The sequence below is a fragment of the Podospora bellae-mahoneyi genome, chromosome 2, assembly GCF_035222275.1.
Source record: "Podospora bellae-mahoneyi strain CBS 112042 chromosome 2, whole genome shotgun sequence".
In the NCBI taxonomy this organism is placed as follows: domain Eukaryota; kingdom Fungi; phylum Ascomycota; class Sordariomycetes; order Sordariales; family Podosporaceae; genus Podospora; species Podospora bellae-mahoneyi.
The window spans coordinates 525605-538556 of NC_085881.1; the positions used below are offsets into that span (position 1 = coordinate 525605).

Genomic DNA, 12952 nt, shown 5'->3' on the forward strand with positions numbered 1-12952 from the left:
TCTCGCCAGTGGTGTGTCCCAGACCAGAGAGAGTGGAGGCCAAGAGACCAGCAGCGTCCCTGCACCACTTGACCCTCACCTCTTCTTCCATTGTTCACTTCACGACGTACGCTCCCAGTGCGCGAGAAGCCACCCCCATTGTATTCTCGACACGCTCGATCCCACACTCTGCGCGCCCCCGGAATGAGGTAGCCTTTCGATTGTTCTCAGCTCCCTGACCGGACTGAGCCTTGGACGACGACGCTTCTAACCACTGGCGTTGATCCTTTGGGGGTTCGAATTCAATCTACGCTGCCGAAGCGTGAATTGCAGCCATCGCCTACAGACTGACGCCGGGACATTGGCCTCTCCCGAGCCCACCAGCCTCTGCCACATCATCATCCTCTTCAAGCACGACCCCCATTGATTTAGAGACTCTTGGCCGCTGCTGCGACGGAAAAAAACGAGTGGCGCGTTCTCGGCCGGCCCTATGAATAGAGACCATCGCGCTCCGGCTGGGCCCAGACGGGAGAACCAGTCGCCCACCAGGTTGTGCTCCCCCTTTTGAACTGGCTGTGTCTTGAATTCGCTGCCTCGTTGGCGTCGAAATATTCACTGGCACCTGCAAAAACTTTTGCGGCACATGGGACCGTTGCCTCATGCAGAATTGTGCTAACCCTTGCTATTGTTTTGTTATTCTAGGAGACCGCTGAACCTGAACCCCCCCAGTCCCACCAAGATCGGCTCCATCAGACGGCCCACCGTCGACGCTCCAATGCTCAGTGCGTCCTCTTCCAACAACCACTCCCTCTTCTCTTTCGGGGCTGGGAATGGCGTGTCCAATAACGTGACCGACATCGCCAACGCATCCTTCGAGTTTCTGCCCTCGGTCAGCTTCGACGACCTCCAGAGCAGCCTCGAGTCTGCATCGACCGACTTCAAACTCACGCAATTTCCTTCACCGACTGGGCAGGGAACAATTTTGGGCGATCGAAGTGCGGGCAACAACCACAACATGGTCGAGCGCCCCGACATGACACGGCCAAGCGCCGCTGCCCATGCCTTGCCTCAGCAGCCTGCCATCACGCGTTCACGAACAGGCTCAATTCTACGAAGACCTAGCACGTCAAGCAGGCCGCCTCAACCTAGCACTGCTTCTACGCCATCTGGTACCCCAGGCGTGCCCAATCCTCCCACTGCTCCGGCTGCCATGCGTGCGCGCCGACAAAGTCATTATCCCCCAGTCTCCAACCCCAATCCCGCCAAGCCGCCACGGAAGTCAACTGGAGATGTTCAGCTGGGAGAGGCTCAGGTCAAAGAGGTGCAGACCCGAAAGCGGAGACCTAGTGCGGTGTCTTTATCAGACAGGCCCGTCCTCGAGGCTTCAAGAGCGTCAGTGGATGTTGCACCTCGATCTACGGTAGTGGAGAGCATGCGGCACCTGACAAGCTCGAGGGCATCCAAGGCAAGGTCTGTGCAGCCATTGCCCAGATCCAACCAGGATATGCTCACACCAGACACCACGCTCAAACCCGAACATACTCACATAGCTATGGCAATGCCTCGCTCCCCCAACAGAGTTGCCGCCAAGGGTTCTACTCCAAGCTCAGCGAAACGGATATCTGTCATGCCAGGAACTCATCATGCCAGTCACGCCACTGGACTGGGTGCACGAACTATCAGCCCTACCGATACAAGACGAATGAAACGCCTATCTACGATGCACCACGTTCAACAGGGCCCTGTTGCTGGCGCTTCCCCCGCGCTGCCCCATCCACCACCTATTTCGGCCGACGGTCGCGCCTCGTCTCGATCCCCCTCTATGCTGCCTCGAAAGATCTCGACCCCTTCGTCTTCACGAACCACGCCCGACCACACCAGAAAGTCATACAGCTCAGGTCTGTCCGTCAACTCAAGCACCAGTCTCAACACGGTGCGGACGTCCACTGGCTCCATGCAGCAGCGAGCAATGCAAGGTGCAAATAGTTCGCGATTGCCTGCCCCCAAGGCGCTCAATCTTCACAATTCGGCGAGCTTTGACAGCAGCGAGGAAGTGCCACCGGTGCCCGCGATTCCAAAGGCGTACGAGTCTCCAAAGGAGGCGCATCTCGAAGCTGCTTCGTTTCTGGAGAAGAGGAGGTCCAACCTGGCCTATGATGCCAGCAGCATCCATAGCAATTCCACAGCGAGTATATCGGGCGCGCAGACGAGTGATTCAGCACCTGCCAAGCTTCAACGTAAGCCAAGTAACAGGAAGACAGTACACACCTCGAAGCTGGATCTCGAGAAGAATCCTGCGGCAGCTCAGTCGAAGAAGAGCTTGCAACCGCTGCGGTTGCCGCCCATCACCCTTGGTCCCCTCAGCACCCCAACCGCGGCCAAGATTGCTGCTCTTCAAACTCATGGTGACAGAAATCTCTCCCCGCCCCCATCAAGGCAGATCCCAAAAACGCCGACGACTCCCATGACGGCATCGAAGGGCACATTTTTTGGAAGAATACGGCCTGAAGACAGGGCCGATATACAGCATCTCAGGAGCAGCGCGTCGGTGCAGAGGCTTCATCGTGAAAGTCCTGCCACTACGGCAGAGCCACCGACCAGTTCTACTGAGTCCTTTGCTGGTGTGAAGAATGGAACCGCCAGATCAGGGCCGTCGCCTTTCTTGAGCCAGTCGGTGCCGAAAGGAGGGAACTTCGAGACTACTTTGTTCAAAAGGTCAAAAACTGGCGGGGATTTCACCCAGCCTTTGGATGCAGCAGCAGACGTGCCAGTTCAACACAACAAGCCCTCGGGGCCCCGAGCGCAAAAGTCTGTCGCGACACGGCCTGCAGGTGGAAAATCCCCGCCACCGCGTCCCAGTCCGGAGGAGCCGCCCACTCCTTCTTCCATGAGCTCTCTCAGGCGCAAATTGAGCTTGTCCTGGAAGAGAAGCGCCTCCAAAGCCAGCGGAAGCCAAGGACACCACGGAGAGCAAAACGCCGTCAAGCATGATTCAATGCCACCGCCGAGGATTCCTGTCTCGGCAACTCTGAACAACCTTCCCACCGGCAAGCCTCCAAGTCCCACTCCGTCCACGAAATCCAATGGCAATGGGACATATCTGGAGTCACGAAGACGGAAGAGCTCGGCCTCCAGCTTGAATGCGGTGCTTTCCGGGGAACGAAATCGCGGTGATACCGGTACAGCAGCTAAGAAGGATTCGACCCTGGGAACAGTGAACGAGCGTGCTACGGTTCCCCACAACTCGTCTGTGGTGCAAAGGATACTGAAACCTAAGGGCTCTACGGCAACTCTTCGACACCACGACGTTTGGAATTCGGAACTCGACAAGGACGATTTGATTGCAGAAGATGAGATGAGGAAGCTTGGTTCACGGCGTAAGGATACTGAGCTGGCAGCCAGAACTTTGGATGCTCTCCGCAAACGTGCCTCGGCCAAGGAGCGCGTCAGCCCTCAAGAAGCCATCAGAATTGCAGTTCTCAATATCTACGAACGGGGAGAGATTGTGGACTATAAGGACATCTACTTTTGCGGCACACAAAACGCGGCAAAGGTTGTGGGTGATGTTCAGTCGGAGAGTCCCAATTTCGGCTACGACGATGAGCGCGGTGACTACAGCATCGTACCCGGTGACCATCTTGCGTATCGCTATGAAATCATAGACGTGCTCGGAAAAGGAAGTTTCGGTCAGGTGGTACGGTGTATCGACCATAAGACTGGCGTTCTCGTAGCCGTCAAAATCATCCGCAACAAGAAAAGGTTCCATCAGCAAGCCCTGGTTGAGGTCAATATTTTGCAGAAACTCCGCGAATGGGTGAGTGCCTTTCCTGGGGATACGTGCCTGGCGCCCGAGCTCTAACATGACTTGCAGGATCCCAAAAACAAACACAGCATGGTCAACTTTACGCACAGCTTTTACTTCCGAGGACATCTTTGCATCTCCACCGAATTATTGGACATGAACCTCTACGAATTCATCAAATCGAACGCTTTTCGGGGTTTCTCACTGAAGCTGATCCGCAGATTTACCAAGCAGATGCTGAGCTCACTCAACCTACTAAAGCAGCACAAGGTTATCCACTGCGACTTGAAGCCCGAAAATATTCTCTTGCGCCACCCTCTTCACTCGGAGATCAAGGTTATTGATTTCGGTTCGAGTTGTTTTGAAACGGAAAAGGTGTACACGTACATTCAATCCCGGTTCTACCGTTCCCCCGAAGTTATCCTTGGTATGCAGTACGGTCTGCCCATCGACATGTGGTCTCTGGGTTGCATTCTCGCCGAGCTCTATACGGGTGTGCCAATTTTCCCTGGCGAGAACGAGCAGGAGCAGCTGGCCTGTATTATGGAAGTGTTTGGCCCACCGGAAAAGCATCTCATTGAGAAGTCGACACGTAAGAAGTTGTTTTTCGACAGCATGGGCAAACCTCGCCTCACCGTCTCCTCAAAGGGCCGTCGCAGACGCCCATCCTCAAAAACACTACAACAAGTGCTCAAGTGCGACGATGAAGCATTTTTGGACTTTATCGCACGCTGCCTCCGCTGGGATCCCGACCGCCGCATGAAGCCTGAAGAGGCGATTCGCCACGAGTTCATCACTGGCCAGAAGACATCTGTCCCCATCAGAATGCGCGAAGGGTCCCCCAGCAAGCGTACCAATAGCATCTCGGCCCCCAGACCCCTTCCCGAGCCTCCAGCAGCCGTGAGGGCCGCTACTATGCGAGCGCGGGAGGCTTCCGGTCCCAACAACGGGTCGGTCGGTACGAAAACCGGAAGCATGCCAACAGCCGCGGCCCGTAGGACCTCCAACATGAGCACCGCATCTAGCATGAATGGCAGTATCTCCAGTGTGAAGCGTACGAGTAACGGAACCACAACGACTTATACCAACGGCAATGGCACCATCGGCCCCAGCAGTTTACCTAGAGCATCTCTGCGCAGCGTGAGTGGTGGGGTTGGGCCTGTGGGCCTGTCCAACAACTCCAAAACAGACCTTGCCGCAGCAGGTGCAAACGCAGCCATGAGTCGCCGCGCATAGGAGGGACGGGCCTAGGAGGAGCGGACCGCACGAAGATCGAGGGTACAGCGGCGCTCTCGCAAGACTCAGTAACGATGTCAAATACGCAACCTTGGAAACAGGCCAAGCACTTTATTCCTTTCGTATGGCGGTATCGGTTATCAAAAATATGGGTAGACTACTGGTCTTGGAGACGACTTGGGGTAAGGTTGGGATGGTAACGACGGACGGGATTCAAAAGTTGTGGTGTTCAGACATGATGGTAGTTGCAAGTGTTTTTTTGGCCTCTCTGGACACTTTTCCCAGTGGCATGATTATGCGGGAGGGGCCGCAGAGAAAGTGATGATACCAAATGTTTATCCTTTTATTTATTCTGTCTCTCTTTTGTTCATTTTGCATGGCATTGCGCGCGCGGTTGTGGGTTGATGTTGCGCAGACTACTTACTACATTTTTTTTGGTTGGGTTGGGGAAGGGTTTGTGATGAATGAAATGGCGATTAGTTGATAAGGTGGGCGCGTGTGTGTGTGTGTGGATGGACGATGGATAGGGAAGATGAGAGAGCTTAGAAAAAGAGAGTGCATGGAGAGAAGAAAAAGTCAGAGATACAATAACCTGTCTTGGGGTCACTAAAACCAACGAGTTCCGTTCCTTGATATTATCAGTGCTGAGATGGGGAGAAAATGGGGGTTTGAAGAGAGGTTACATTACATTATGATACATATGGCATGGCGTGGATGGATGGCAAGGCGTTGTTAGGCTAGGCTAGGGTGGGTTATCGAAGTACAATATACATTATCGATGGGGATTCGTGATTCGTTGCTTTGTGCGTGGTTGTGGGTAGTGTGGTGTAGACATACTTGCCCTTTTTATTTCAAGCATACGCAGTCTCGTCGTACAATGTTGGACAACAACATTTTGGGGTACAGTCTATGTCTTTTGCGAGGCAACACGCACGACGTCAAAGATGTCAACTGTTGGATTCCATCCTACTATTAATCACCCGACCCACTGTCTTACAACGTTACAGAAAACACACTTGATCACGATGATGATGCTTCGACCACTTTACTTCTCCCCCTCGATCCCCATACCCACCCAGCCTGTTAGAAACGTATCACCTTTTGAGGGCAACAAAATCACCCAGGGCGCAAAAGGCTTAATCAAGTAAGAAAGTAACGGCTGATCCGCAGGATTTTGAATCTGAAGAAGAGAAAGTCGCTTGCCCCTTGCTGCTTGCAACAGACATAACCTCCTTGGGTTTATGGGCATTGGTGGTAGAGAAACCAAAAGTATGGATAGATATAAATAAGGTTATCTGTGACATGGAAGAGAAAAAAAAAAAAAGCAAAGTTCACCGGCCAACCCGCAGGGTGACCAGTTACGAAAGCCGTTTCGGGGTCAAACGGCTTTGCTTCGGAGGGCACTCGAACTGGGGGTATCCGAATCCCCATGGGGGGGATATGAGTGGGCGCCAGCCAGCCAGCCCACTTGACCATTTGGCCAGTCGGACAGTGGGCTGCTGTTGGAAGGTAGGTGTGGGAGGTGGTATATGTACTATGGGAAGGAGCGGGTGGGAAGAGCTAATGAGAAGATGCAATGGGAAAGAGCAAGCCGGAGTTAAGAATCGGGCAGGTGTGGGAACGATGAGAGAGAAAGGGACGGCGGAATCACGAAAACCAGGTCAACTTGCAAGATAAGCTCGCCCGTGCTAGTCGGAATGGAGGACCGGAATCCAGCGCCAGTTCCGGCTGGGGTCGGTGGACTGGACGACCCAGAAGAGCGGCAGAATGGGCAACGTAACACGCGATGTGGCGGTTAGGAGACTTAAGAGGCTGCCTTGCTGTCATCCATTTGGTCAGTTCAGTTGATGAAATGTTGTCACTCCCCTATCTTGGACCACATTATTGTCCTTTGCTATGCCCAACATTTGGGCTGGCACTTCTTCGTCTCATTGTGTGTTCTTGGAACCAGACATCCCCCTTGAGGTTGATAATGAGTTGGTTGATGACACCGTCAAAGTGAAACCCAACAGCAGTGGAACTGAGAAGAATGCGAACCAAAACCATGTGTTGCCCTTGATCATGCGCTATTGTTGAGGCAGCCCACAATATTTAGGAAGCTGATCTTGACCAAAATCCCGAGTCCCCTTTCATTGACTCCTCATCATTGTTGCTCTCGTCCTGACTCGGCCTTCCTTTTTGTTATTCATATGGGATCTCTTAGACAGGCTATGAACATCCGGTAAGGAAGTGGATGCGGCGGCTGTTGAGCCAGGGACGGCCAAAGCCGATAAGAAAGCACAGCAGCTGAATAGAGGTTTTTGTCATGGCCATCAATTTTGCGCCTTAGCCATGCCACAGAAGAAATACAGCATGTATACCTTCAGCTCTTTTTGAGCGGGTTGCGTAGGATGTCATGGCCAATGCAGAGAGTGCCTGTCTCATGACTGAAGTATGGAATTGGGAAGGCCGCTTGGTCATGAGAGCGTTGTTGCGAATTTGGAGCCGCTCTTCCACATGAGTGCTTCAGCTGATTGGGAGGGCCATGTAAAAGTATGTCTAGCAAGGTGAGATCGTCTTTGGAAGAAAGTAAAAAGGTACATAACGGTATATCTATGAAGAGGGTCGTGAGTAATCAACAAATCACCGAATCGTGAAAACATGGTACCGCGAACACCAGCGGAGGCGTCCACACCCCAAGTTGTTCAAATAACAATATATACAGTACAGTACAACCAGCAGAAAACTCCCAACCATGCGCCAGAAACACCACCCCATGCCATGCCCACCCAGATATGGTACCTCCAGCAACAAAAGCTCCCAACCCAGCCCATCCTATCCATGTCCCATCCAACTTCAAACTCCCGAAAAAATCTCTACCAATTCTTAAATAGTGAAGGCCCATACGGCACGTTGAAATCGCAATGATACAAATCCACACTCCGCTGCACCGCCAACAGACACGCCTCATCCCACTCGTACCCCGTCCTGAGCGAGTCCTGAAAGATCTTCTTCACCCTTGGGTGCAAGATCAGCTTCCCGATGAAGGGCATCACCCCTTCACCAGGCCAGTCGGGATACACCGACACCGAGTTCAGCGCCGGGAACTTGTCAAGCCAGTCCAAAAACGGCTGCCCGTTGAACCTTTGGCCGTACTGGAAGGCGAAGCCGGCGTAGTTGAAGAAGTAAAGCCCAAGGTGCTCTATCTTCTCCGACTCCATCCAAACAAACGCCTCCGCCGGCACAACGATGCTCTCGAGCCCCACGACTGGGCACCAGAGGTGGCGCTGGCGAACCGCCCACCTCTGCTCGACCGGGAGCTCGAGCACCCGCAAGCTTCCTTCGCGCGCGGCCGGCACCGCAAGCAAGCGCCCCAGAAGTCCCACATCGATCGCACAGCGCGACCGGAACAGCTCCAAGTTCGGCAACTTTGGGAGCTTGCCTTCGTCAAACTCCAAACCCATCTCCTGGGAGTGGAGAGGGTGTCTCGCCTCAGCCCCGTCCATGACGGTGAATAGGTAATTGTGGGCAATTACCGGGTTCATCGTCATGATCTCAATCTTTTCCATGCTCTCCGTTATGGGGGGAAAGATGCGAGGCAGGAGAATGGTCCCCTGGGTGTGGGCTTCGATGCCCATTGCCGGACCGAACGAAGCGTGCTTGAGCTGTCGCCAGCCCTGGGGAGTGGGTTGACCGGGCGTCCACTCGAGCTGGAAGCCGTTCAAGCAGAACGCTTCCAGATTCGGCGTGGACGCCACGATCTCTGGCATTCGGAGCACGTGCTCCTCGGTGCTGGTGCCGGCCATGTCGATGTCAACCCATAAGCTCCGGAGCTTTGGCATCCTCACGGCCTCGATCGCCCGCTCAGGCTTGCTGCCAGTTTGGACGAGGTCTAGAACCTCAAGCGTGTCCTTTGACAAATCAAGAAGTTGGACCAACAATGAGACTGGGGCCTGGTAGCCGTCTAGTGAAAGTTGGGCCAATCCAAGCTTTTGACTAGGACTGGGAGCTGGGTCCAACTCCTGGATGGTGTCGCAGCGGTGCGGGGCCGCAGTTTTGATGATGAGGCATTGAAGGTTGGGAAGGCCGAAGAGAAGCATGTAAAGACGCTTGGCAGAGAGCCCAAAGCCTGATACTTCGTCTATGGTCAAGCTCTTCACTCCCTGGTGCCCCCTCAACCATGTGGCTAAAACACGGTTGCCAGGATTGCGCGGCTGGGCAAGACGAACTTCTTCCCAGAGCAACGTATCGTGCTTAATGATACGGTTCCATTTTTTGCTGACTCTGAGGGAGCGGATGACGTCGGAGGTGTCCAGGTGAGAGAAGATCTGACGGAGGAGTTCGAGTGGCAGTTTGGCTGCAGGGTCGCGAAGAGAGTCTTGGAGCTTCAGGCTGTGAGCCATGCGCATGAGAATCTGGTCGTATTCGTCATGGGCGTCATTGCGGTACTTTTCGGAGGTATTGTTCAGGCCGGCCTGAACAAGTTTCTTCATGAAAATATATAGGCGGGCGGTGGTGAGCCCAGCATCCTTCTCGAGGGTTGCGAGTGTTCTCGCAACCTTTGGATTGACTCTCTTGGCTTTCTTTCCCTCTTTTTCGAGCTTAAGGATGAGCCGGATGGTCTTTGCGACGCGGCAATAGCCCTTTGACAGTTGTTAGTGGTTTTTCCTGCAACTGGTCGACAAAAGAGACTTACAGCAGCAGAGATTGGGCGAAGGCGAATTATTCCGAGACCGGTCGTGATGGCAGAAACATAATGACCCTCAGTCTCCAAGGATTCGGTGAGGAGATCTATTGCCTCAAGATGTTTGGGCGATGAACAAGAAGGCCAAGCAAAACCGCAAGAACAAGGACTACTCGCAACATTGTAGATTGCGTCGAGATCCTTACTCCGGACGCCATTGACAAATTGCTTCAGGTGGCAAGACTTGTCTTTGCCATGCCGGACTTGCTTTGTGTTGCCCTTGTTGCAGCTACAAAAATCAATGGCCTGTTGATTGTTAGAAGGGAGTCTTGAATGAGATACCGATCTTGTGCGAAGTGAACCTACCGCGAGGATATCACCGATGGCTTCCTTGATCTCTTTCTTGGAGATAGAGGCACGCGCCCTGTTCAAGAGGTTTTCGATAGTCTGTTCGGACTGAATCGTGCCGGAGGAACCAGAAGTCTCGGTCATCGTGAAGACGGACGTCTGTGGAGCTGTGACGTTGGGAAAGAAAGCAGATTCCGAGAGAGAAAGCAAATTCCGAGAGAAAAAATCAGGCAATGTGTATATGGCCGGTCGAAATGTGGCAGCTGACCTCGACTTCAGACGAAGGATTTGGTGAGAAGGAGCGATAAGACCAAAGAAAAGATTCTTCGCAAGATTTCAAGAAGGCTAGCGGCTGATAAACCCTATCTCACAAGAGCACGCCTCTTTCAAAATTGGGCCGCCGTTATTCGAATTGCTGAAGCCTTCCTTAAAGGTTTGGAGGTGAAGAAGATAAACAAAACTGTCTTTTGTGCCCTGATATCCGTGGTGAGAGGAGGTGACGAAGTCGGAGTTGTGACAGCGAGTTGAGTCTTCTCAGCCCTTGACCAATGACAATATCAGTTGTTGTTTACTTGGTGAGCCAAGGGTCGTCCAGAATTGTGCAAACAGGTTGTCGTTCTTTTCTTCAGGGGCTCAACGCCTAGGCTAACACGTCATATTGTGGCTTTCGTCCGATGTTCAACAAGCAGAGTTTTCATTCACAACAATAAAAACAAGGAATCGTTATCGTGGCCACAGGTCGTTCTTTCCTTTGGCAGCGACTTACACTGATAGATACCACTTTACGCGCTTGAGACGCGTCTCCAATAGCCGATAGTCGATAGCCGATAAGGCTATATCGGGTCTTGTAGGTAGTACCCCGATAGATCGATATCATGCCCGATACTCTCATATCGGCCGAGCTCCCTCAACCCTTGCCCACAGACCGTGGAAGCTCATCCTCCTCCTATCATCAACCCTGCTGTTGATCCCTAACTCTACTTTGACGTCACTCTCAGCCCTACCCCTATCTATCTTCATCTCCATCTCCGACCCGGCTCCGAAAATCACTGCCGAGCAAATCCCGGAGCCGTAAGCCGGTTACACACCTCCGTGCCGCCTCCGCCGTGTAACCCTCAACCCACATGGCCATCTCCACTCTTCTTTAACTTCAACATTCCCAAACGGCCGGTGACCTCCGAGTTCAAAACGGCTTCGCCACAGTATCACAGCTCTCAGCACCGGCACCCAGACTTGCTTCCCCACTCATTCAGAATACGAGACTCAATGAATATATCCAACGGCGTGAAAATACTACTCTACCTTACCCATCGTCTTGTCAACAGTCCAGAAGGGGATAGTCCGCAACTTACACTTGCGTAGCGTACCTCGTCACCACGATTGGGGGCGTGTTGGTGATAGAAGCCCCCTTCCAACAAATCCAACTCTAACCATCCAACCACAGCACCAAGCCGGAGATGCCTTCGCGGCATTCCCCCCTCCCCCCTCCTCGCTTGTAACAGTTCGGAAAGAAAGGATTCATGACCATCTCTGGTGTAACCATTCCACGTGTCTCCTCCCCCGTGCCGCCCAACTATCTCACGCCAATCTTAACGCCACGAAAGCCACATCTCTCTTACCCCTCTCATCCTCAATACCACATTATCACAGTCTCACCGAACACATCCGTTCTTTACCTTCTAGAATAGTTCCAGAAACCTGCATCTCACCGGCACAACAAGAAACTGCAACGGTATTCTCAGCTTACACAAAACCCCCATCCATCCGGTTCCCACGGATCTGGAAAACAGCTTAATTCGGGCAATTCTTTACTGCGTGTTTCATCTCACCACCCGCATATCTTGAAACAAACCACACAGCCCGCCCTTCCATGCACCCTTCCACGCGGCTTCTCTTGCATATGTCTAGACTTTCGATTTACCCCCCGCCACACTACCCAACCCAGTCATACATACTCACATTTTTTGACTACTGTAGAAAAATGGCACACACACACATTAGCAACAACAGCAGCAACAATGACGTTAAACTTTCTTGTTGGTTTTGACAGCGCATTAGTCTGCAGTAGCGCGTATGGTTGGGTACGTACACTGTTCCACGGTAGGAGTTGAAGCACCCTTAAGCGCCAGCCTCACCGTCACACGTATCGATCTTGAAGGATCAGAAACAACCTGAAGCTCCACGCGGCAACTCTAGACCTCTAGAATAACGGCAGTTAGATGCACCAAAAAATCTAGCAACGGCGCGCCGGCACCTACTTGCCCGAATCTCGTCGCCATACCAGGTAGGTAGACAGGATCCCAATCCTCTTTCCATCTATCTGTTGGCTGCACCACACGGCAATTGAAATCCTCCCCCATCAACCTCAAACCCCCATCTGGAACAAGAGTGTGGAATTTGACGAAAGCACGGCACGGCCGCCACCGGTTCTCCAGAAGAAGGATCGTATCCTCTCTCTGTGGCTTGACGCCCGCCCGTCCAGCACAAGGGGGTGACGAAATCACATTAACTTCCGAGTGTCGCCTCTCACTCATCAGAGCAGCAGCAGTTGCAAGTTCGTTTCATGAACAAACTTCTCGTTTCATCCCCCTCTTCCCACAGTGGGGTCGAGAGAGACAAATCTGAGGTTGAACAAACTTCCATGGCGTTCATCCCAAACAGGTGATTTCATCTTCCCTAGATACTGTCATCACCGTCGTGATTCACATGCTGTATGTAATCATCCCACATCACCAATTCGACAAATCTCTCCCTACCTGCACATGACAATACTTCATCTCGGCTCCCCTTGACAAATCCGAGGTGTCACTATCTCCCCCCCCCCCTTTTTTTTTCCTGACCTCGAAACTTCAGAGTAGTATTCTAAAGCCTCCTCCCTCCTACTCAGCCTAGCCACCAAAAAACCCAGGCCCATCCGGTCCGGT

General features: G+C 52.8%; 2 protein-coding genes across 2 annotated transcripts; one reads left to right on the forward strand and one right to left on the reverse strand.

Moving 5' to 3' along the window:
• Positions 1-40: 40 nt before the first annotated feature.
• Positions 41-5532, forward strand: POM1 (serine/threonine protein kinase, CMGC, dual-specificity). The gene is made up of 3 exons (XM_062875790.1): positions 41-528; positions 682-3793; positions 3851-5532. The coding sequence occupies exons 1-3, from the start codon at positions 470-472 to the stop codon at positions 5015-5017; spliced, it is 4338 nt and encodes a 1445-aa protein (XP_062734309.1). The 5' UTR covers positions 41-469; the 3' UTR covers positions 5018-5532.
• A 2088-nt stretch (positions 5533-7620) lies between these two features.
• Positions 7621-10783, reverse strand: QC761_200640 (uncharacterized protein). Its single transcript, XM_062875791.1, has 3 exons — positions 10047-10783; positions 9693-9986; positions 7621-9639 (listed from the first exon to the last, which is right to left on the reverse strand). Exons 1-3 carry the CDS (start codon positions 10170-10172, stop codon positions 7873-7875), a joined length of 2187 nt encoding a protein of 728 aa, XP_062734310.1. The 5' UTR covers positions 10173-10783; the 3' UTR covers positions 7621-7872.
• Between the last annotated feature and the right edge of the window lie 2169 nt (positions 10784-12952).

Excerpts from the sequence above, each read along its gene's own strand:
- POM1 (XM_062875790.1), top strand. The coding sequence starts at position 470 with ATGAATAGAGACCATCGCGCTCCGGCTGGGCCCAGACGGGAGAACCAG. Across the intron at positions 529-681 it reads GAGAACCAGTCGCCCACCAG|GAGACCGCTGAACCTGAACC; the intron begins GTTGTGCTCCCC and ends TTGTTATTCTAG. Across the intron at positions 3,794-3,850 it reads TGCAGAAACTCCGCGAATGG|GATCCCAAAAACAAACACAG; the intron begins GTGAGTGCCTTT and ends CATGACTTGCAG.
- QC761_200640 (XM_062875791.1), bottom strand. The coding sequence starts at position 10,172 with ATGACCGAGACTTCTGGTTCCTCCGGCACGATTCAGTCCGAACAGACT. Across the intron at positions 9,987-10,046 it reads CCATCGGTGATATCCTCGCG|GCCATTGATTTTTGTAGCTG; the intron begins GTAGGTTCACTT and ends AACAATCAACAG. Across the intron at positions 9,640-9,692 it reads TTCGCCCAATCTCTGCTGCT|GGCTATTGCCGCGTCGCAAA; the intron begins GTAAGTCTCTTT and ends CAACTGTCAAAG.